Source organism: Microtus pennsylvanicus, chromosome 1 (genome assembly GCF_037038515.1).
Source record: "Microtus pennsylvanicus isolate mMicPen1 chromosome 1, mMicPen1.hap1, whole genome shotgun sequence".
Lineage (NCBI taxonomy): Eukaryota > Metazoa > Chordata > Mammalia > Rodentia > Cricetidae > Microtus > Microtus pennsylvanicus.
In genome coordinates this window covers 47,587,825-47,613,387 of record NC_134579.1, presented here as the reverse complement: position 1 = coordinate 47,613,387, position 25,563 = coordinate 47,587,825, and the positions used below count along the sequence as shown (strand labels likewise).

The 25,563-nt window shown below is 37.7% G+C and overlaps 1 protein-coding gene across 1 annotated transcript in view; it reads left to right on the top strand.

The window, feature by feature from the left end:
* The first annotated feature begins 3,427 nt into the window (after window positions 1–3,427).
* The window catches only part of LOC142858529 (OX-2 membrane glycoprotein-like), a 42,037-nt gene continuing 19,901 nt past the window's right edge, over window positions 3,428–25,563 (top strand). The window contains exon 1 of the mRNA XM_075988306.1: window positions 3,428–3,524. Within this exon, the coding sequence (XP_075844421.1) occupies window positions 3,461–3,524 (64 nt within the window). The 5' untranslated portion in view covers window positions 3,428–3,460. The remainder of the gene's footprint in view (window positions 3,525–25,563) is intronic.

The window sequence follows — 25,563 nt, the reverse complement described above, 5'->3', positions numbered from 1 at the left end:
CCATTGTATACTTTTGGCTCCTTTATCAAAAATCAGGTGTTCATAGGATTGAGGGTTAAAATCTGGGTCTTCTATTCAATTCCATTGGTTGACTTCTCTGTTTTTATGCCAATACCAAGCTGTTTTTAATACTGTAGCTCTGTAGTAGAGTTTGAAGACAGGGATGGTAATGCCTCCAGACGATCCTTTGTTGTATAAGATTATTTTGGCTATCCTGGGTTTTTTGTTTTTCCATATAAAGTTTATTATTGTCCTCTCAAGATCTGTGAAGAATTTTGATGGGACCTTGATGGGGATTGCATTGAATCTATAAATTGCCTTTGGTAGAATTGCCATTTTTACTATGTTGATCCTCCAAATCCAAGAGCAAGGGAGATCCTTTCATTTTCTGGTATCCTCTTCAATTTCTTTCTTCAAAGACTTAAAGTTCTTGTCAAATAGATCTTTCACTTCCTTGGTTAGAGTTACCCCAAGATATTTTATGCTATTTGTGGCTATCATGAAAGATGATGCTTGTCTGATTTCCCTCTCTGCTTCCTTATCCTTTGTGTATAGGAGCACAACTGATTTTTTGGAGTTGATCTTGTATCCTGCCACATTACTAAAGGTGTTTATCAGCTGTAGGAGTTCTTTGGTGGAGTTTTTGGGGTCGCTTATGTACACTATCATATCATCTGCAAATAACGAAAGTTTAACTTCTTCCTTTCCAATTCGAATCCCCTTGATCCCCTTATGTTGTCTTATTGCTATTGCTAGAACTTCAAGCACTATATTGAAGAGGTATGGAGAGAGTGGACAGCCTTGTCATGTTCCTGATTTTAGTGGGATGGCTTTGAGTTTCTCTGCGTTTAATTTGATGTTAGCTGTCAGCTTGCTGTAAATAGCTTTTATTATATTTAGGTATAACCCTTGCATCCCCAATCTTTCCAAGACCTTTATCATAAAGGGATGTTGAATTTTGTCAAATGCTTTTTTAGCATCTAGTGAAATGATCATATGGTTTTTCCTTTCAGTTTATTTTTATGAGGGATTACATTGATAGATTTTCGTATATTGAACTAGTCCTACATTTTTTACTGAGGAAATACTATTGGGTCATTATCAGAATTATCTTGCTATCAGAATCCTAATTTCACGATAGTTTATGGGTATTTGTACTTCATCTTTTGAGACTTTTTATCCATTCTTTTGAAGTTTAAGCAACATGTTTTGATTATCGCCACCACATCCCTAACTCCTACCAGGTCCAACCCTCTCTTTATGTTCTGTTTCTTCTTTACTTGTTCTTTCTGTTGTTTGGTTGTTTGCTTGCTTGATTAATTTGGGGACTGAAAAATTTGGTTTGGTTTCGTTGTTTGTTGTTTTTGTTGTTTATGTGGTTTCTTTGTCTGTGTTTTTTTTTAGTATGGGGGATAGTAGTGTACATACATGTGTTTATGAAATACAGACTGACTACTGATCCCAATACAGAGAAGCCAAGGCCAATTGCATTCTTCAGAGAATAGCAACATCTCCTGGTCCAATGTCTGGGTTCTAGTTTCCCATCTGTAGTTTATTGGGGTTGATAATGTTTACTTCTATTTAGATGACATAGAAATGAAGGGAGAAAGGTGGGACCATGGGAAGGGAAAGGACTTCCTCATTTTGGAGTCTGCTTGGAGCCTCTTCCTATCTCATAATTGTAGCTTAGTACAATTAACTTTTGACATGAATATTACTAACAAAGATATGACTCCTCTCATATATAGGTATTTTATGTTAAAGTAACAGTGAGTTTGGCTTAAGACCTGAACATATATGATTTTGAATACTGTATCATCCATTTTTCAGACAACTTTGAAAAATATTTCATACTAGGATATGTCTGAACACAAACTTCCCACAGAGGCAGAGATGCTGGATGTTGCTCTGTTGGCAATGGACTGGAACATGTGACTAAGTGGGTAAGGAACTTCTCCTTCCATTCTGCCTCAACAGATCCAAATTGCCTGACAACTGTGGATCACACCCATCCCAGCCATATGAACAAATATTTCCATGACTACAAATGTAAAGAGATATTGTGATTAAACCAACAAAAGCCAATCTGTCCTTGAAGTCAATTCTTAAGAATAAACCTATTTCCCTTCTCATGATGAGGCATGACATAATTAACAGCCCACCTGCCCATCAAGACACAGATCTACTTCACTCCTGCCCCTCCGCTCCTCATTTTACCTAAGTCCCAGGAAAGGAACTCATGGGTCTTTGATAACAAGTGCTTTTGACCAAGTCTCCTTCTGTGGGTTTACTTTAATAAATCTACACCTTTCTTTTTTAAAATAAATTATTGATTTTCTGTGTCTTGTTCAGGTCTCTGCCCCAATTATAACAAACCTGGAAATTGCATCATAGAAGAACACCAACATCTCCTTTAGTAACATTTTATGGAATTTCTGGAGGATAGGATAGCAAGAAAATTGAAAATTTTTTTACAATGAATAGAATTTAAAATAACTTTGAATAAAAATATATTTTTTACAATTATAAAATTATGCTTTTTTACAATGAATGGAATTTAAAATAATCTTGAAGAAAAATTTTAAATTTCATGCATAAACACAATTCCTGCATAATTTCTCTTCCCTTTCCTCGCTCCAGTTTCTCCTCTGTCCTTCCTCCCTCCCTTCCTCATAGATTCTACCACGGTGTCATTCTGAGTATCTGGGAATTTTTTTTCTATTCTTTTTGTTGCTGTTGTTGTTTTACTAAAATTCTTTATGTAGCATTTTCTAGGCTGGCCTCCCACCCACAAAGATCTGACAACTTCTCTCTCTGAGTGCTGAGCTTAAAGATGTGCAGCGATGAGCTTTGATTAAAAAAAAAAAAAAAGGAGGAGGAAGGAGCCATCCTAGTTAGGGTCCCTGTTCCTGTGACAAATATTGTGAACCAAAGCAGCGTGGGGAGGAAAGGCTTATTTTGTTCACAGTTCCTTTTACAGTTTATCCTCAAAAGCAGCAAGGCCACGAACTCATGCAGGAGCTGATGCAGAAGCCATGGAGAAGAGCTGCTTACTGGCTTGCTTCCCAAAACTTGCTCATGTCCCCCCCCCTTTATATTGATCTTTCTTGAGCTCTACATTTTTCTCTGCTCCTGTCCCTGCCTCTCCCCTCTCCCCAGCAACCCCCCTCTAAGGTCCCCATGCTCCCAATTTACTCAGATCTTGTCTATTTCTATTACCCATGTAGATTAGGTCAATGTCTTAGGGTCCTCGTTGTAGCCTTACTTATATAGAAGGCAGGACCATCAGCCCAGCAATGGAAGCAGCAGTGGCCATCCTCCCTTAGCTTTTACAATGGTTAATGATTAACCCCCTTTCAAGGGGAGCTTTGGATTAGGGAAGGTGGATGTCAGTCTCACTTGGAAGTCCAACTGGAAAGTAAGCTATGACTGATTGTGAAGACTTTCATCATTAGGTATAATGGATTTCTCACTGCACTGCCTTCTCCATCTTTTCATGTTTCCTGTCTTTGTAAAAGAATCAGGTAACTATTTTTTTTTGTTTCTGTGTTAAATACACACTAGGTTACAGGACATTTACTTTTATGCCAAGAGGTAATGAGAAATGTATGATATCTTTTGTGTGTTAATCATACACCTATATAATTGCACAGTTAGCAAATCATTTAATATGAGCATATTTGAAACAATGACTACAAAATGGGATAAAGGTGAAAATAAAAGCAAGCATACTGCTTCTGAGGTATGTACAACTTGCTCAAACTATAGTTTCATGCATGTCTGTTTTATGTAATAAAAATTGCAGAACAGCTGGATGCAAAGGATCTCTTCAAAAATCTGTCATTTCCTTATAGTTATGCCTCTATTCACAGTCAAATAGCACACACACCTTTTAATGTTGAGACTGACTTCTTTTGAGGCTCTTCTTGGTCATAAAGACTTTTTTATTATGTAGGCGAGTCTATACGTAATTTGTTTCATATATTTGTCTATCATAAATTAAGCTAGTCTAATTTAAGAATCATGAAATAGCTCTGGCTATGAAGGAAAAGAGAACCTGGGAGCAAATGATGATGAGGGGCAAAGCAGAATAGGGGCTGTGGTGGAATCAGTGATGGTCAGCTTGGTTGTTACGTTTTTTGTGTTTTGCTACATTAGGTTTTCACAAGTAGTGTTCAGTTCTTCCCGGAAGGCAGGGACCAACCTACCTGTGGAAACGAAAATGTTTGCAGTGACTTTTAACTGTTAGATAACATTATTTTTCAACACCGTGAGTCTTGTAATGTTGTAATGTCAAGCCTATTTCTGAGATGGAAATGCTGAGGTGCAGGAAAGGGAATATTGCTAGAAGACTACAGTCCTGGTGAAGCATTGGCACAGAACAGACTGATGAACACAGTGTTTCTCTAAACTGTAAGCTTGCATCACATGTTGAATTGTTCCTGATGCTCTTGTGTACTTCAGATTTACCACATTTATTTTATAAAAATAATTAATACAAAGTTGCTTGTAATTTGATCATAAATATTAAATGTGTGACTTTCTTATGATACCCTACAAGTAAAATGGATCAAGATATGCAACTGGGTTTTTAACCTTTGTGTTTAAATAAAGCCAACACTGGGAAAAATGGGTAGTATTCACAGCAGTTTTCAGAATATTTTCCTTTTTCTCTCTGTATCCTAGTTCCCCACATTGTGAATTTATTTTATCTGATTTCGATGTAAAAATATAAAGGACCATTTATCATCTATCCATTTACTTCTGTTTTCTTTAATTTATTGATAGATTTAATCACAGTTTTAGAGGAAATGTAACTTATTAAATCTCTTCGTTTCACGAATTTCTTTGTGTAAGACTAGTTTATTCATATAATCTCTTCTTTTTAATAAAATGTTATTATTTGAGAAGTTCATATAACCTATTTTGATCGTATTTACCCACCTATTCTTACTTTTTCCAGATCCATCCTCACCTCACCATGCCAAATTCATGTCCTTTTAAAAAAATAATCAGAATGTAAATTACCCTGTTCTATACCCACGAATGTGGGTCTATCCCCTGCAGTGTGTCATGAGGAGGGATTATGTGAGCGCAGGGTGGAGTGGTGTCAAGATCATGACGGAAAACCATAGAGACAGATGACTGGAACTTGCAGGCTCTAGATCAACAGGTGGGGATCCTGCATGGGACCTCCGAACCAGGCCCTCTGCACTTGGGGGACAGTTTTGCAGCCATGTCTATTTTTGGACTACCTAGCAGTGGGTACAGGATCTATCCATAGTTTATAAGCTGACTTTTTGAAGCCTATTCCATAGTGGGATACCTTGCTCACAGCTGTGATGCAGCAGGCGGGTGGGGGTGGGTGCTTGGTCCTGCCTCAACTGAATGTGCAAGGCTTTGCTGGCTCCCTTGGGAGGCCTTACCTTTTCTGAGGAGTGGATAAGGGAAGGTTGGGGGAGGTGGGAAAGGGAGAGGAGAGAAGGGGGGGAACTGTGGTTGGTAAGTAAAATGAGTAAAAAAATAAAATATAAGAAAGAAATATATTCTTGATTTGGGTTTTGATCATGAAAAATAATGTTCCTATAAATATCTTCATTAATATTTTTGAAGAACATATGCATGCACTACTATTAGGCATATGCTAGGAGTAGACTTACTGCTTATAAAGTTTATGTTCATAGATAAGATAACCCCACTAAGTATCCAAAAACACATCTGGTATATATGTCGTCCTCAGTTTATCTTCTATTTCCTTGAACACCTTAAGCACACAACTATTCATCTAGGTGTGGAATAATACATACTTTCAGTTTCATATGTTCATATATACATTATCATTAAATACAAATTTGGTCATATATATGTATATATATGCTTTATCTTATGTTAGTTAATTCATAATTCTTGATTTTTACCCCAATAAGTGTTTATTAGGAAATAAGTGCCAGAAATCATATTAGAGACTAGATATTCAATGTTGAAGAATATGCTGTAGTTCACTGCACCCTCCTAGTTCTGAGGATCCATTGCAGGGCTTGAATGTGTCACACAATCATTACACCACCAGTGGTATACATAGAATCTCCAGCTATATTCCTTTTCATTAAGATACAATCTCACTATGTACCATAGGCTGGTCTTAGTGCATGATGTTCCTTCCTCAGTTAGGAGTGTGTTATTTTCCATTGTGTAGAAAAGGCAAATAAAATGGTAATCATGAGGAAGAGAGACAGGTGGTATTTGACTACTCCACTGTAATAAGGAAATAAATATCTCGTAACACTGGCTCTCATTTCCAGAGTCTTCACAGAGGATGAAGCCTAAGGATTAGGAGGCAGCTGTTTCCTAGGAGAAAACAGTTTTTATAAGTCCTGGTTTGATTGACTGGGGAAAACAGAATCATCTTCATGTCTATTAATGGGATTTAAAAATGTTAAAACTGTGTTTATTTCAAATATAATAAGATACTGTAAAAGTAAACCCCAGAAACTATTGATTTTTATACATCTAAGCTCTGGGAGAGTGAGTTTCTGGCCATGAACCCGTGGACAATATTTTCTCTGTTTTCAAGAGGAAGAACTCCAGCTGATGGCTTAGACTGCAATGTAAAAGAATACAACCAAGACAGGCAGGGAGAGCAGCTTATTCTCTCTGGGACAAATGGGAAGATGGTTTCAGAAACAGTAGTAGAGTGTGTATTTTTTCAAATACACAAATTTACTGACATTCTTTAGTGACGTTATTGTGAAATCGAGTTACGCGTTTTTGTATCTTGTTTTGTATTTGTCAGTGTTCTCTAGAGGAACACTGTAGGAGGAATACCTGTATATTCTAATTTGTGGCTAGCTGAGATTCAAAGCAACTATCCTAACGAAATATTTGGGGAGAAATTTTGAAATGCTTTCATAATCGTGGCTGTATTTTGTCATGTAGGAGACCATTCTATAATCCAAATCACATAGAGACTTTGTGAAGATATTTAGGGTCCTATGGGAAAGAACAAACAGAGAAGACAAAGGGGGATCTGCAAGAATAAATGCAGAGGAATAACCATTAGATAGTCGTCATGGCTGTAGTGAGAAACACACCCAGCCTTACACAGCCCTGTAGTTGTTTTGTTTTGTTTTTTATTTTGTTACTCTTTGCTCTTTGGGTGACCGGACACCCCAATTCCAAATAAATACACAGAGGCTTATTTTTTCCTATCAATGCCCTATCTTAGCTTGGCTTGTTTCTAGCCAGCTTTTCTTAAATTATCCCTTCTTTGTTGTATATACCAACTACAGTTCCCCCTCCCTCCCCTTCTCCTACCCCCTTTCCCCCCATTTCTACCCCCCCATCCACTTGTCAGGGTCTTCCTTGGGGAGTCAACAAAATCTGGCATAGCACCAAGCCCCTCCCCTCATATCAAGGCTGAGCAAGGTATCTCACCATAGGGAATGGGCTCCAAAAACCAGTTCATACACCTGGAATAAGTAGGGGTCCTACTGCCAGGACCTCTCACCCCAACAGATCAAACCACATAACTGTCACCCACATTCAGAGGGTCTAGTTCAGCCTCATGCTGATTCCCCAGCAATCAGTCTGGAGTCTGTGAGCTTCCTCTAGCTGGGGTCAGCTGTCTCTGTGGTTTTCCCTATCATGGTCTTGACTCATGATCTTTGCTCATCTTATCTCTCTTCCCTCTCTTTAACTGAGCTCCACGAGCTCAGCCCAGTGTTTGGCTGTGGATCACTGCATCTGCATCCATCAGATACTGGATGTAGGTTCTAGGATGACAATTAGGGTAGTCACTAATCTGATTATCGAGAAAGGCCTATTCAGGTATCTTCTCCTCTACTACTCAGAGTCTTAGCTGGAGTCAATCTTATGGATTCCTTGGAAATTCCCTAACCCCATCATGACTCTGTCTATCAAGATATCTCTTCCATTGCTCTTCCCCTTCCCCAACTCAGCCTTCTTGATTCCTCGTGTTCTCATCTCCAATCCCATCCCTCCTACTCCCCTGTCTAGTTTACCCAGGAGATCTTAACTATTTCCCTTTCCTGGGGCCCTCCTTGTTTATTCCTCTTAGGGTTTTCCTTTTTACCTAGGTTCTCTGGGGTTGTGGATTGCAGCCTGGTTATCCTTTGCTTTATGTCTAATATCCATGTATGAGTGAGTACATACAGTGTTTGTCTTTCTGGTTCTGGGTTACCTCACTGAAGATGTTTTTTGTTTTGTTTTGTTTTTTTGTCCCATCCTTTTGCCAGCAAATTTCAATATGTCGTTGCTTTTTACCATTGAGTAATACTCCATTGTGTAAAGATACTATGGGTTTTTTTTATTCAGTCTTTGTTTAAGGGGCACCTAGATTGTTTCCAAGTCCTGGCTATTATGAATAATTCCGTTATAAACATAGCTGAGCAAATGTTCTTGTGGTGTGATTGTGCATCCTTTGGGTATATGCCCAAGAGTGCTGTTGTTGGGCTTTGAGGTAGATTGATTCCCAATTTTCTAAGAAATGTTCATACTGATATCCAAAATTCCTATAAATGTTTGTTCTCCCACTAGCAATAGAGGAGTGTTCCCCTTACTCTGCATCCTCTCCAGCATTAACTGTCATTAGTGTCTTTGATTTTTTGTCATTCTGATAGGTATAAGATGGTATCTCAGAGTCATTTTGATTTGCATTTTGCAGTGACATTTCAATTGTAATAAAGACTGCCTGAAGATCTGAGTAAAACAGCCCCACTGGTCAGCTGTACAGACCAGATTATGGTAATACACATCTTTAATCCCAGTAGCCACCCTAGTTAAAATAGAAACTGGGTTGTGCAATCCTTTAATGACGGTGGTGCATGATTTATAATCCTAGAGAAGATTACAAAATGGGAAGAAGCAGCTGCAATGGACAGTCTCATTCTGAGATACCTGGAGGCAGGATTTCAGACTGAGGTCGAGGTAAGAGCCAGTGACAGGCTGTTTTGCTTTTTGGGTCTTCAGATTGAACCCCAATTATTTCTGATCATGAGTTTTTATTAGTCATGCTTTAGCATTTTCCTGATGGCTAAGAATGTTGAGCAATTCTTTATTGAAAATTTTGTTTAGATCTGTACCTCATCTTTTAATTAGATTATTTTGTATTTTGGTCTCTAGATTCTAGAGTTGTTTATTTATTTGGGGATCATTCCTCTGTCTGATGTGGGGTTGGTGAGGATCTTCTCCCATTCAGTAGGCTGCCATTTTATCTTATTGACTGTGTCCTTTGCTTTACAGAAGCTTCTCAGTTTCAGGAGGCCCCATTTATTTACTGTTGTTTTCAGTGTCTATGCTATTGGTATTATATTTAGGAAGTGGTTTCTTGTGTCCCTGAATTCAAACTTACTTTGATCTTTCTCTTCAATCACATTCAGTATAACTAGATGTGTTGTGTCTGAGTCCTAGGACCCCCAAGAAGACCAGCACGGAGCCATACTTCCAAATGCAAAAGCAAGATTTCATTTATTAAGTATGGGCTAGCACAGGTCCTCTGCTTCACAGTCAGACATAGCAGATGGAAGGAGAAGGACCCTGTCTACTATTGTATGGGGTTTATAAACAGAAAACAGTCACAAGATTATAGTCTCAAAATACAAAATTACGTATCCTATATCATGATTGGGTAAAGCTCAACTGTTAGTTCCTAATAGGCTATTATTATCTAATGGGGATAGCAACAGCCTCCCTGGTTACGTCTTTCAGATATCTGCTGACCCTTTGCTAACCACAAGGACTGTTTGTAATATTATCAAGCTGGTAGGGGAAGTTGGGTGGTCAACATTCTCTGTATGACTACAGGGTGGGGGAATGGATTGCAGTCAGCAACTTTGTGTAACTTAGTTTCCCCATTAGCTAATACTTCCCCTAAAGAGGGATCCCACCGCCTTCAGTTTATCCTGGGGGCTGGGGTGTGGTTCAAGGCCTCAAAAGGGCCCAGCACAGGAATAGATACTTTTCCAGCTTTCCAGATTTATGCTGAAGTCTTTGATCCATTTTGTCTTGAGTTTTATCCATGGCGATAGATATTGATCATCCAGTTATACCAGCACCATTTATTTATTTATAAATTGAGGTACACTGTCTTTTGTATGTTGAACCATCCCTACATCTCTGGGAAGAAGCCTACTTGGTCATGGTGAATGATTTTTTTGATGTGTTCTTGGATTTGGTTTGCCAGGATTTTATTGAGTATTTTTGTGTCAATGTTCATGAGGGAAATTGATCTGTAACTCTTTTTCTTAGTTAAATCTTTGTGTGGTTTGGGGAATTGGTAACTGCAGTCTCACAAAATGAATGAATGCCCCATTGGTTTGTGTGGAACAATTTGAGGAATATTGGTATTAGATCTTCTTTGAAATTATCATAGAATTCTGTGCTAAAACCATCCATCGCTGGGGCTTTTTTATGGTTGGGAAACTTTTGATGATTGCTTCTATTTCCTTGGGTGTTATTGTTCTATTTAAATTGTTTATTTGATCTTGATTTGATTTTGGTATGTTGTACCCATCTGGAAAACTGTCCATTTCTTATACATTTTCCAATTTTGTGTAGTACATGTTTTCAAAGTATGACCTAATGATTCTCTGGATTTCCTCACTGTCTGTTGTTATATCTCCCATTACATTTCTGACTTTATTAATTTGCACATTCTCTCTGCCTTTTGGTTAGTTTGTATAAGGGTTTTTCTATCTTGTTGATTTCCTCAAAGAACCAACTCTTTGTTTCTTGATTCTTTGCCTTATTCTCTTTGTGTCTGTTTTATTGATTTCAATCCTCAATTTGATTTTTTTTCCTGGTGTCTACCCCTCCTAGAAAAGATTTATTCTTTCTGTTCTAGAGCTTTCATGTGTGCTATTAAGTTGCTAGTGTGAGATTTCTCCATGTTCTTTACATAGGCACTCAGTGCTATGGACTTTCCTCTTAGCACCGCTTTCACAGTATCCCCTAAGTTTGGGTATGTTGTGCTTTCATTTTCTTTAAATTCTAGACAGTCTTTAATTCTTTATTTCTTCCTTAACCCAGTGATGATTCAGTTGAGCATTGTTCAATTTCCATGAGTTTGTAGGCTTTCTGCAATTAGTGTTGTTGTTGAACTCTAACTTTAAGCCATGGTGATCCTATAAAATACAGAGAGTTATTCTAATTTTTTTATATCTGCTGAGATTTGCTTTGTTACAAAGTATGGGGTCAGTTTTAGTGAAGGTTTCATGAGGTTCCAAGAAGGTGTTTGGGTAGAATGTTCTATAGATGTCTGTTAAGTACATATAAGTCATAACATCTGTTATTTTCCTTATTTTTGTGTTAAGTTTCTGTCTGGAAGATCTATCTGTTGCTGAGACTGGGGTGCTGAAGTCTTTCACTATTAGTATGTGGGGTTTGATATGTGCTTTAAGATTAATAAGTTTTTACAATGTGGGTGCTCTTGTATTTGGTGCATAAATGTTCAGAACTGAGACTTTATCTTGATAGATTTTCCCTGTGATGAATATGAAATGTCCTTCTTTGTCTCTTTTGATTAATTTTACTCTGAAGTCTATTTTCTTAGATATTAGGATAGCTTCACCTGCTTGTTTCTTAGGTTCATTTGATAGGAAAAACTTCCCAAACCTTTACTCTGAGGTAATGTTTGCGTTTGTGGTTGTGATGTGTTTCTTGTATGTAGCAGATGGATGGGTCCTGTTTTTGTACCATTCTCTTAATGTGTGTCTTTTTATAGGTGAATTGTACTCATTGATATTAGGAGATATTAAGGATGAGTGATTGTTAATTTCTGTTATATTTGGTTTTGTTGGTGGTGGTGGTAAAAAAACACTTTTGCCTGTGTTTTTGTGGGACTTCCTTGAGTTGCAGTTTTCCTTCTAGTACTACTAGGGCTGAATTTGTGGATAGATATTATTTAAATCTGGTTTTGTCATGGAATATCTTGTTTTCTCTTCCTATGGTAATTGAAAGTTTTGCTGGGTATAGGAATTTGGGCTGGCATTCTTAGTGTATGCAGAATGTCCAGGACATTCTGACTTCTGAGTTTCCATTGAGAACTCGAGTGTAATTCTGATAGGTCTGCCTTTATATGTTGCTTGGCCTTTTTTCTTTACTTAATATTCTTTGTTTATTCTGTTTGTGTAGTGTTTTGATTATTATATGAGGTGATGGTTTTAATATTGGTGCTGTCTATTTTGATGTTCTGTAAGCTTCTTTTACCTTCATTTTCATATCATTCTTCTTTAGATTGGGAAAGTTTTCTTCTATGATTGTTGAATATATTTTCTGTGTCTTTGAACTGGAATTCTTCTCCTTCTTGTATCCTTATTATTCTTAAGTTTGGTCTTATCATGATGTCCCAGATTTCCTGGATGTTTTGTGTTAAAATTTTTTTGAGTTTAACATTTTTTGACCAATGAATCTATTTCTCTATCATATCTTCAACTCCTAAGATTCTCTGTTTCAACTCTTACATTCTGTTAATTATGCTTGCATCTATAGTTCCCGTTCATTTAGCCAGATTTTCAGTTTCCTGAATTCTCTTAGCTTGTATTTTCTTTATTGTGTATTTCAGTTTTCAGTTCTTGGACTATTTTCTTCACTTGTTTGATTTTTCTTTCTTGGTTTTGCTGGCTTTCTTTAAGGATGTTTATTGACTTCTTCTTGTTCTTTTTTTTGTTTGTCTTTTCCTCCATTTCTTTAAGGGAAATTTTCATTTCCTTTTAAAAGCTTCTATCATCTTCATAAGGTTGTTTTTAAGGTTGTTTCTTCTGCTTCATTTGCATTTGGTGTTCGGGTCTTGCTGTTGTAGAATCACTCATTTCTGGTGGTGCCATATTGCTCTTTATGTTGTTGAATGTATTCTTACACTGCTGTCTACCAATCTCTTCCTCTAATAGGTGCAGGTGGGGCCTGTAGCTCCAGCGGTCACTCTTCCTCCAATCAGTGAAGGTGGGGTCTGTGGCCACTGTGGTCATTCTTCCTCTAGATGCAGGTAGGGCTAGCCTTTGGAGGGTAGGGCCTAGAAAGCAGGGCTGCTCAGCCAGCTCAGACTCTCCCTTCTTCCTCCATATGTATTGGGGATGTGGGTCCTGTGGTTGTTGATGTGACAGGAGCATCACAGGTTGGGTGGGAGGATGGAGAAGATGCTGCTGCCTGTTCATTGGGCCTGTGGTAGATAGGGGTTGATCACAGGGTGTGCCCCTGGGTGCTGGTGTCTAGAGAGCAGGGCTCTTCAAGTATAGTTGTCAGCATCTCTGTACACCTTTCCTTACTTCTTACTCTGGCTTGCTGGGTAGCTGGGTGGTGGGCTCCTGGTTTCTTCTTTCTTCTTCATTTTCTTGATCCTCTATCTTCGTTCCAGATTTTGCCTATTTATTCTCTCTGCCTGTCAGCCCTGCCCATTGTTTTCCTGCCTAACTATTGGCCATTCAGCTTGTTATTAGGCCAATCATGTGTTTTAGACAGGCAAAACAACAAAGCTTCACAGAGTTAAACATATGAACATAAAGAATGCAACCCATTTTTGCATCATTAAACTAATGTTCCACAGCATAAACAAATGCAACACGTCTTCAACTAATACTCTATAACACAGCTCCAAAGAACAGGGATCTTGGAAGGAAATTATCTCCACACGTTAACAATGTAAATTCATTTTAGCTAGTGGTTAAAGAAACTGTGAAAACATTTTTAAACTGATAAAAATATTGTAAAGTTTTAATGAAATAAAAGTTAAGATTATTTTTAACTAAATATTTAGATGGAAATTATAAAGTGAACAAATGTATTAGAGATAGAATTAGATTATTAAATAAAATAACTTCTATATATTTACACTTATAGGAAGATATTAATTGTGTGGGTATCATAGATGATTATCTTCTGAGTGGATCATATAGTGTGACTGCATTCACTTTCTATAACCTCTCCTTTCATTCTCTTCCCCTATTATCCTTCGTCTTTTCACTATTACCCTTCCTTTCCACAGACTCCTGCTTTCATGTCATATATAAAATACATACATATAGTTTATGCATCTATACAAAGCCAGGATCCACAAATGAGAGAAAACTTAATGTTTATCTTTCTAAGGCTGGCTTATTTTACTTATATGTTCATGACCTGTTGCAAATTCATTATTGCGTTACTTATTTTTAAGGTCTTATTTAATGGCTTATTCTTTATAAACGAATAAGACTTCATTTTACATATACTACACATTTTCCTGATCCATTCATCTGTCAATGGATATCTAGACTGATTCTATAGGTTGGTTTGCTAATGATGCTATAATGCACGTGGATTGCATGTATCTCTGTGGGAAATTAACTTAGAATCCTTTCTGTGGTGAAATGCACTGTGGATATGCTAGTTTTCAGTTCACCAACAGCACCTAAGGATACCCCTTTCATTGCAAAATTGCTGCATGTATTGTCATTTCAAATAAGGTGAGATAGAATATCAATGTAGCTTTAATTTTCACTTCTTTCATGGCTATGGATGTTAAGCATTATTTTTCAGGTATTTATGAGTATTTGTACTTCATCATTTAAGACTTTATTAGTTCTTTTGAAATTAATACAACATGATTTGATCATAATCACTCCATCCCTTAACTCCTAGCAGATCCAGCCCTCCTCCCTACTCATTCTTTGTGTTCTATTTTTGTTGCTATTGTTTGGGTGTTGGGTTGTTAATATTGTTTTGTTGCTTTGTTGATTTGGGTGTTGAAAATTTTATGTTTGGTTGCTTTTGTGGTTTGCTGGCTGCCTGATATTGATTATTGAGGAGCGTAGTGTGAATATATATGTATGAAATATATATTCTGAAAACATATAAACTCTATCCTTTATAGGAATTTTTTTGGAGGCTGTTCCTTTTTTCCTTTTCTTTTCTTCTTTTTCTTCTTTCTTTTTTTTCTTTTTTTTTCCTTTGAAGCCAAGAGTAACGGTTTTGCTGAGATATCATCTATTGAAGATTAGGGGTTTCCTCAGTTTCCTGTGAGTGATAAGTTGAGCTGTGCTCATTTCCTTGCTCCTTGCCACTAACTTTTAAGACAGAACACTTAAGGGAAGACAGTAGTAATTAGAAGGTCAGTAATGAGTATACAACAAGAATGGGAAGAAAAGCTTCATTTTCGAATAGCTTCTTTGGAGCTGGTAGTAGATGGACACAGATTTTCTAGAAGGTATTCTGGAGAAGCTGGTATATATTTGTTTACATGGGATGCAATCAACAAGTAACTGACCTAGAATTTAAATGACAAAAATGATAATGCAAAACATCAAAGAAGGAATGTTGTCCTTCTTTATAAAATAGTTTTTAGAGGAATTGATAAGAAGACAATGGTTTGAGTTGGTTTCCCTTCAATTTAGTTTTCATTTGTGTGTGTGTGTGTGTGTGTGTGTGTGTGTGTGTGTGTGTGTGTGTGTGTTTACATGGATATGAACACCTGAGTGCAGTTCTCTCTGGAGGCCAGAGAGGAAGCTGGAGTTACAGGTAGTTGTATGATTTTTGACATAGATGCTGAATGTGGATCCTCTGAAAAGCAATAGGTGTCTTAATTATTTAACTATTTCTCCAGGCCCAATTAAATTAGTTTATAATCTGAGGGTTTTTTTTAATGACTCCATGGCTAAGTCATATTTTTCTACTCTAGTTTTTTAGGTATGGGGAATAGTGGTAGGAAAATAATGTTTAGTTACTCGATAGATCTTTATTTATGAACCTTTTCACTTACTCTTACTCTCTGTGTCATTACTATTGCTGTGCACACAAATAACAAGACTTGCACGTTAGAAAAAGTTCTCATAAGGACAGTTACTGAAATTTTCTTATAATTTAACAGTTTTTCAAGAGCCCACATATAAATAATATTATAGCTCAAAAAAAATCAAACAAACAAACATGTTGAGAGTTTGTTTCGGGGCCGAAAGATCTGGGGAGTCAACGGGAGTGTCCTTGCCACTGGGACTTCTTTGTACTACCCCACCCTGCTACCCGAGCCTGCCTTTATGTCTGTGAGATCCTTGGAGCCCAGCAAGAGGCCCTGCTCCTGTGATGAGGGATCCAGAGAGATGAGTGAGTGGCCTCATGGCAGGATGGTCCCCAGGAACTGAGGACAGCCCCCCTCTAATTCCCTAAGCTTTTCTGGCCATCCAGGGGGTGTTTCCCAGCTGCTGGCTTTCTTTAGCACATCTCACCCTGCCTCCAAGCCCTCCCTTTCATCTGCTAGGTCCTTGGATCCCCAAACTCAGCCTGCTTTGGGGCTGAGGGGTCCAGGGAGCCAGTGGAGAGTGTCCCTGCCGCTGGGGCTTTTATGTACAACCCCACCCTGCCTCCCAAGCCTGTCTTTTTCTCTGTGAACTCATTGGAGCCCAGTAAGCCATCCTGCTCCTGTGCTGAGCAGATCCAGAGAGGTGAGTGAGTGACCACGCAACCAGATGGTCCCGGGGAACTGAGTACAGGCCCTTTCCAATTCCCTAAGATTTTCTGGCCATCCAGTGAGGTGTGTCATGCACTGGACTGCTGGCTCTCTTTACCACATTCTACCCGGCCCCCCAAACCAACCTTTTCCATCGGCAGGTCCTTGGATCCCCCATCACATCCTGCGTCAGGGCAGAGGGGATCTGAAAGCCTACAGGGACCTAAGAGAGGGCAGAACAAGAAAAACTCCTAAGTAAACTGTCAGCCACAGCAAAGATTGGACCAAGAAAGAGATGGGCAGGTGCCAATGCAAGAATTCCTCCAACATCCTGAAACGCAACATGATAACACCAGAATCCAGTGAACATGCGACGGGAAGACTTGAACATCCTAACCCAGGAGAAGTAGAAGAATTCGACTTTAAATGTAATTTTATAAAAATGATGGAGACCCTTAAACAGGAATTGAAAAACTCCCTTAAAGAAATGGCAGAGAAGACAAACAAAAAGAAGAAATTAAAAATCCCTCAAAGATACCCAAGAAAACCAAGAAAAAGCATCCAAACAAGTAAAGGAAATAGTTCAAGACTTGAAAACTGAAATGGAGGAAATGAAGAAGACACAAATGTAAGGATGGCTGGATATGGAAAATCTGGGTAAATGAACAGGAACTACAGGGACAAGTATAATCAATAGAATAAAAGAGAAGAAAGAACCTCAGGCGCTGAGGATACAATAGACGAAATAGACTCGTTGATCAAAGAAAACAGCAAATCCAACAAGTTCTTAATACAAAACATCCAGGAAATCTGGGACACCATGAAAAGACCAAACTTAAGAATAATAGGGGTAGAATAAGGAAAAGAATTCCAGCTCAGTGGCTCAGAAAATATATACAACAAAATTATAGAAGAAAAGTTTCCCAACCTAAAGAAGGATATTCCTACGAAGGTACAAGAAGCTTACAGAACACCAAATAGACTGAATAAAAAAAAATCCCCTCGCCATATAATAATCAAAACACAAAACATACAGAATAAAGAGATAATATTAAGAGCTGCAAAGGAAAAAAGGCAAGTAACATATAATGGTAAACCTATCAGAATTACACCTGACTTCTCTATGGAAACCATGAAAGCCTTGGAAACTATGAAAACCAAGAAGGTCTTGGATAGATGTGCTACAGACATTAAGAGACCATGGATGCAAGCCCAGACTACTATACCCAGCAAAGCTTTCTTTTACCATCGATGGAGAAAACAAGATATTCCATGACAAAAGTAGATTTGAACAATACTTATCCACAAACCCAGCCTTACAGAAATTACTAGAAGAAAACCTTCAATCCAAGGAAGCCAACAACACCCACAATAGCACAGACATGTGACAACCCTCCACGAGCGCAACTCCAAGAAGGGAAACACACAAACACTACCACCAAATAATAACTGGAGTTAAAAGCCACTGGTCATCAATATCACTTTATATTAATGGACTCAATTCACCTATAAAAAGGCACAGATTAGCCGGGCTGTGGTGGCGCACGCCTTTAATCCCAGCACTCGGGAGGCAGAGGCAGGCGGATCTCTGTGAGTTCGAGGCCAGCCTGGTCTACAAGAGCTAGTTCCAGGACAGGCTCCAAAGCAACACAGAGAAACCCTGTCTCGAAAAACCAAAAAAAAGAAGGCACAGGTTAAAAGAATGGATATGAAAACAGGAAACTCATTACAGAATTTGCCTTCAATGTGATAAGACTAGACATTTGGGTAAGAAACTGCTCTTGCCTGGGCTGCTTGATTATAAGCTGTATGAACTGGACATGTATGACCCACAGAAAAGTGACTGCTAAACTTTCAAAAGGACAGGATGATCCTTCAGGGTTTTTGCGTCATAGAAGAAACTGCCAGACATTCTGTAGGACACAAAAAAAAATGCAACACATACAGAGAAAGACATCTCTTATTATCTCCCCTTTTCTGTCTAATTAAAAAGGAAGGTTTTAACTTTAATATAATAAAATTACATAGACAAAACAGTTTTCAAGCAAGAATTATAATATTAGTGCATTTACATTTGGCAAATTAAGCAAAATACTCTATCTATCCTATCTTTGTGAGTCTAAAGTTTTATATCTAATTTATCTTTTATCATAATGAAGGAAAGCTATAATAATAACCCTCTATTCTTCAACTCCATCAAAGACCCCAGACAGATATAATATTACCTAAGTAAACAGGATGTGTATTGGAAGCAACTTCAAAAACTCTAGAACTGACAGAGACATCTCTCTGCCTGGACAATCACCCAAAGTTTTTCTCTAATGTTGGGACATTTGTCTTCAGCCTACAGTCTGTATCTGACAGACATTTCCATAAAGCATAAAATTTGAAGATCTGTTCTGCACTATACTGGCAAAGTTCATCAGGTGCTTTTTTTTCTGTGTCCTGCAGTGCTCATCAACCTCTCTGAAGCAATTGGTGCTGCCAAAAGTAGACATGTTTCACTGTTGAGAAAAGTCTAAGCTCTTAAAATCTTTTAAATGTCAAATTCTGTAGGTCTTTGAAGTGTTGATGATTATCTATCTAACTGAAATATGTCTCTCCATATCTAGAAAACCTAACTAACATGACCAAAAGTTTGATTATTATAGATGACTATCTATTATTCTGTATTTCTTAATTATACATTACATTTTTAGATGAACTGTATAAACATAATACCTTAAACAAGAATATATATATATATATATATATACATATATATATATATATGTAGTGTTATTGTGAGAGGCCACTTGTTTGTTCCTGGCTGCCCAGACTCCTGAAATTACCACACAGAAACTGTATTAATTAAATCTTATTGACTAGCTCTTATATCTTATTTAAACCCATTTCTATTAATCTTTGTATCGCCATATGACTGTGGCTTATTAGCAAGGTTCTGGCTCATCTGTCCCCGGCAATGGCTACATGGAATCTTCCTGACTCTGCTTTTTTTCTCCCAGAATTCACTTTAGCTTTCCCCATCTACCCCCTATTCTGCCCTTCACAGGCCCAAGACAACTTCTTTATTAACCAACGGTGTTCTCAGCATACAGAGGGCAATCCCACATCACAGTGTAATAAAAATCATCCTTAAATTTGAATCAATAGACCAAAATCCATACTAATATAAATCAAGTATATATCTATATATCATATCCTCATTATTTCTTTTTTTCTTTTTAGAAATTGACTGTGACCATTAACTCTTTATAATCAACCCTTTTAAAATAAAAATAAGCATTTATAAACAATCATTTTGGGAATTTGGGCATAATTTTCTCCAAACTGCTTTCTGCTGTTCACTGGAAAATGTATTTGGAGGGTTCATAGAGACCTTTCAGGGGATCTTGTTCCATCAAACCACTTTATCCTAGAAGAAACCCACAGGACATCTTCTGTGGAAACAAAAACAGAATGTCTTTTCCAAAGTAACACATCCTTAGCCTCAAATTTTGAAAACAAGAAACCTTCAAAATATATATGTTGGTTTAGTTTAGTAGCCCCAGAACCAAATGTCTCTCTGTAGTCAAAACATTCAAAGAAAACACAAGCACAATAACATACAGTACCCAGACTCTGTGTATTTTCTATCTTTACATGGCTTTTTTTCTGTTTCTTTTACTTTTATTTTTCCTTTTTGGTTTTTTGAGACAGGGTTTCTCTGTATATCTTTGACTGTCCTGAAATTTACTCTGTAGGCCACGCTTGCCTTCAACTCACAGAGATCTGCCTGCCTCTGCCTCCCAAGTGCTGGGATTAAAAGCATTTGTTATTAAGCACAGCTACCTTATTTCATTTTAAGGGCTTTCTCTATCCTTTTTCTTTTCTCTCTCAATGCTACATATATTTTTAAACACATTGTGAACTGCTTAGAAGCTTGAGATTTTTTTTCCCATCTGAATCTGTCTTTATGGTATATTTCTATCTTTTTCTAAGCACATGAATCAGCTAAACAGTGTGGCTAGGATTAAAGCTGCAGCTTTGATTTCTGGCTCCACCCCATTTCGTAGCTTTCTGAGACAAGAAGCCTCTCTTAAAAGAGCTGCACCTTGGCTTGCCTCTAGCAAACAGAGCCTACTGGAGAAAAGATGGTTACCAAGAAGCTGTGGTTGAGTGTTCTCGTCTGTCTAAAATCTTTTTTGTTTTGTTTTTTCAAGACAACGTTTCTCTGTGTAACAGCCCTGGCTGTCCTGGAAATTGATCTTATAGACCAGGCTTGTCTCACACTCACAGAGAGCCTCCTGTCTCTGCCTCCTGAGTGCTGAAATTAAAGGCAAGCCTGCCTGACTAGAATTTTTTTTAAAGGCTTTCTCAGGATAATATGTGAAAATTCTTGCTAAGCATTTGGGCACCATCTGTAAACAGAAACTGCACTTTTATTTCCAAACTGCCTAGACCTGAATACAGAAACTGTATTAATTAAAACACTGTTTGGCTAATAGCTCATGTGTATTTCTAGCTGCCAACTGTTACATCTTAAAGTAACCTATTCCTATTAGTCTACATATTTCCATGTGGCTGTGATGTTACCTCATTCTCTATATGTCTTGTTTCCTAGGTTTCTCACTGAAGTTTCTTTGACTCTGTTTATTCTCTCTATCTCTGTTCAGGTATCCTACCTGGTTTTGCTCTGTTAAGTCACTGGTCAAAACAGCTTTATTCATCAACCAATAAAAGCAACACATCTACGGCAGGACATCTACTATACTATACTATACTATACTATACTATACTATACTATACTATACTATACTATACTCTATACCTGTATTTGTTTCTATATCAAATCATCTATATCTGTATCTGTATTTCTTTCCCTTTTTTTCTTTTTTGGTTTTCGAGTCAGGGTTTCTCTGTGGCTTTGGAGCCTGTCCTGGAACTAGCTCTTGTAGACCAGGCTGGCCTCGAACTTACAGAGATCCTCCTGCCTCTGCCTCCCAATTGCTGGGATTGATTAAAAGCATGTGCCACCACCATCCAGACTCTATCTGTATTTCTGGCTCTATTTATATTTATATCTGGCTATATCAAGTCAGATAAATGTTTTGACTAGGCCAATAAAGGCCAATTTGTCCTTGAATACACCTGTTAATAAAAAAATAAAAACCTGCTTCCCATTTCATGATGAGGCATTCACATATTTAAATTAACAGCCTATCTGCACATCAAGATAGGGATCACTTCATTCTTGCCCCTGGAGATGAGTTCCTCCCCCTATCTATTAACCCCAGAAAAGAACTCATGACTCTTAGATCACATGTGTGATCATTTTGTGTGCGAAGCTTTTTAACAGGGGAAGTGAATTGCAGTCTCATTTGGAAATTCAGCTAGAAAATAAGAGATTTTGACAGTGAAGACTTTCGTCCAGGATACAATGAACTTTTCACTGCATTGCCTTCTCCATCTCTCAGTGCTTCATATCTGCACACGCGCATCAGGTAACTCCATTTCTCTTATACACTTTTAGTTGTAATTCAATTACAAATGAATACCAGGTAGCAGGCAATTTACTTTTATTCAAGTAGGTGAAGAAGAATGTTTTATAGGCTCTGTGTTTTAATCATACACCTATATAATCACCCAAATATCAAATCATTCAATAAGCATATCTTAATCTATGACTATGACTATACACAGTGGGAGAAATGTGAGAATGAAGGCAGCTAACAGCTTCTGAGGTATTTGCAACTCATGCTCAAGTAACAAAGTTTCCTACATGTCTGTTTTATGTAACTGTAAAGATCACAGACCAGCTAGCTGGATGCCAAGGATCTCCTCACATCAGTCCGTTTCTTTGAATTATCCCCATGTTCACAGTCTACAGCATATGTATGTTTAATGTTGAGATTGACTTGTTCTGAGGCCTTTCTTAATCATCAAGAGCTTTTTATTATGTGGGAAAGCATATATATAATTTCCTTTGTGAACTTCTCTATTATTACAAGCTAATCTAATCTAATACTTCAATAAATATTATCTTAATATTTCCTGTTCATTCTTAATCATTGAGTTACCAACATTTATTCTATCAGTTTTTCTCAGGTTAAGACAATAACTAGTGTTCTGTAAAAATTTGTAAGAGAGGTCTAGGGAGGTGACTTGGTGGTTAGGTGTTGGGAGACCCAATACTGTTTCCAGCACCTATATTAGGAGGCTCAAATCACCTGTAAATGCAGCTCTGAATCCTCTTTTACCCTTTGTGGTACTCAAGGGCACATACATGTAGTCACAAGTCTAATTAAATATATAGAATAAATCTTTGAAAAATAAAGTTTGGAAGAGGAAACAACAGTACACCTGTTAAACTCAAAAGAGAGGCTTAGGTTTGATGATCAAGCTTCTTCTAAGCATGAGTGGGTCCTGGCTTCAATCTCTTGCACCAAGTAAGAATAATGAATAAATAAATACAATGCATTATGAGGAAGACTTCTGTCTTGAATATCTTTGATTATAAAGGACACGATAACCTGGAAGCAAATGATGGTGAGAGACAAAGCAGTGCAGACACTGTTGTGAGATCAATGTTAATTGTTACATTTTTGTGTTGCCAGCTTAGATTTTCATGTGTATTGTTCAAGCCTTCCCTGAAGGCAGGGACCAAATGACCTGTGGAAACTAAAATGCTTGTGCTGACTTATTACTGTCAGATGGCCCCATGTTTTCATTTTATTCAACACTGTGAGTCAGGTAATGTTAAACCTATTTCTGAGATGAAAATGCTGAGATGCAGGAATGGAAACTATTGCTAGAAGACCACAGTCCTGCAAATCAGCCCAGGTAAAGCATGAACACAGAACTGGTTAGGGAACACAGTGTTTCTCTAAACAATAAACTTGGCCCATGTGTTTGAGTGGTTCACGATGCTTTTGCACACTTGAGATTTATTGTATTTAAAAATATATTTAATGCAAAGTTGCTTCTACTTAATCATGAAATAAAATGAGCAAAAAGCTTGTGACATCGTATGAGAAAAGTGGATCAAGATGTGTGGTCAGGTTTTAACCTTTGCATTTAAATAAAGTAGACACTAGGGAAGTTTTTCACAGTAGTAATCAGACTCCTTTACTATTACTTTCTTAGTCAGTGTTCTATGTGTGAAAAGAGGCCATGATCACAGCAACTCTTACAAAATGAATCATTTTTTGAGGACTTGTTTATAGGTTCAGAGGTTTAATCCATTATGCTGATAGTATGGAACATGGTGGAAGGCAGTCAGACATCGTAGCTGAGAGTTCTACATCGAAATCCACAGGCAATTGAAAAAGGAGCATGTCATTGGGTCTGGGTTGAATGTTTCAATCTAAATGCCCACCATCCATGCCACACTTCTTCCAACAAGGCCACATCTACACCAACAAGGCCATACCTTCCTATCCCCTCAAGTGGTGCCAGTCCCTGAGAACTAAGCTTTCAAATATATGAACCAATGGAGACCATCCTTATTCAAACCACATTTCACACCCCAGAACATGTAGGTTTGCAGTCATATAATTATGCAGAAATGTATTCACTCTAACTTCACAAGTTCCCATAGTCCATAACAGTCTCAACACTGTTTAAAAGTTCAAAGTCTCTTAATTGTATCCTCCTGTAAAATAAAAATTATAAAACAGATCAAACACTTCCAACACACAATGGCACAGGATATACATTAGCATTCCAAAAGAGAGGAAAGAGAATATAATGAAGACATATTGAAACAAAACAAGAAAAAAAGTCAGTGAGCACACTGCACTTACTACATCTTGATGTCTAACGTTCAAGAGCTCTTGGATTTACCACTTATTCCAGCTTTGTTGCCTGAATGACTCTTCTCTCTCTTGAGCTGGTTCCACACTTGGTCTGCATACTTCTTTGGCAGGTATCCTGCTGTGGGACAATGGTCTGTAGCCTGTCAATTATATTTTAAATAAACGCTGATTCACCAGTAGCCAGGCAGGAAGTATAGGCAGAACAACCAGACAGGAAGTAGAGGCGGATCAATGAGAACAGGAGAATTCTGGGAAGAAGGAAGTCCTATTCTACAGTCCTGATCCAGCCACAGAAGAAGCAAGATATACCTGCCTCGCCGAAAAAGGTACCAAGCTACATGGTTAACAAAGATAAGAATAATGGGCTAATATTAGTTATAATATAGACCTCTGTGTGATTTCTTTGGGACTTAATGATTTTGGGAACTTGGCAGAACAGAAAACCACAACAACAGTATCCCATGGCTCTTGCATTTTCAGCATATTGAGGTCTTTGAAAAAATCCAAGCTTCACCTTCACAGCTTCATTAAGTGGTCCCTCTGAGTCTCCATGAGGAGGTCACTGCGGATACATGCTTGGCCTCAGCATCTTTCCTTAGCTGCAGAGGGAGATTCCATAACCCCTTTCTTGCTTTCTTGGCCCTGAAATCAGAACCAAATGGCCAAAGTGTCTTAAGTTCTACTGCTTGATGGGCTCCCTTGTTCAAATGTATTTCTACCAGTTTTCTATTGTTGATGGTTTCTGTCACTGCTTAAACTTTTCTTTAATTGCTTTCCACAGTTTGAAACTTAGCTACATCAGATCTTGCCTATTGGTTTCCACTCCATTTAATCTATCTAGCATTAGACTTTTCTTTAAAGTTTTCACCTTATTTTTTTATGGTTTATTTAACTTTTATTTTTTTATGTGCATTGGTGTGAAAGTGTCAGATCCCTTGCAACTTGATCTTCAGACAGCTGTGAGCTGCCATACGGGTGCTGGGAATTGAACCCAGGTCAGTGCTCTTAACCACTGAACCATCACTCGAGCCCCGAGTTCTTACCTTCTTAATTACAAAACTTAATTTTCTTACAACCCATGGTGCTCCTTTTCTCCTCAAACTGTACATTTGTGCTTTTCTTTTCTCAGCTTTCTCCTTTTCATTATATATCTGCATAAGTATGATTACTACAAACCATATAAGAGTCAACAGTAGGGTCTCTTGAAATCTCCTCTGCCAATGCCAGAATTCTTAAACTCTTCAATTTAGCTTATGTCAAATTTTTAGGACAAGAGAAAAAATAAGCAGCCACATTCTTCATCAAAATATCACAAGAACAACTATTAGGTCACTT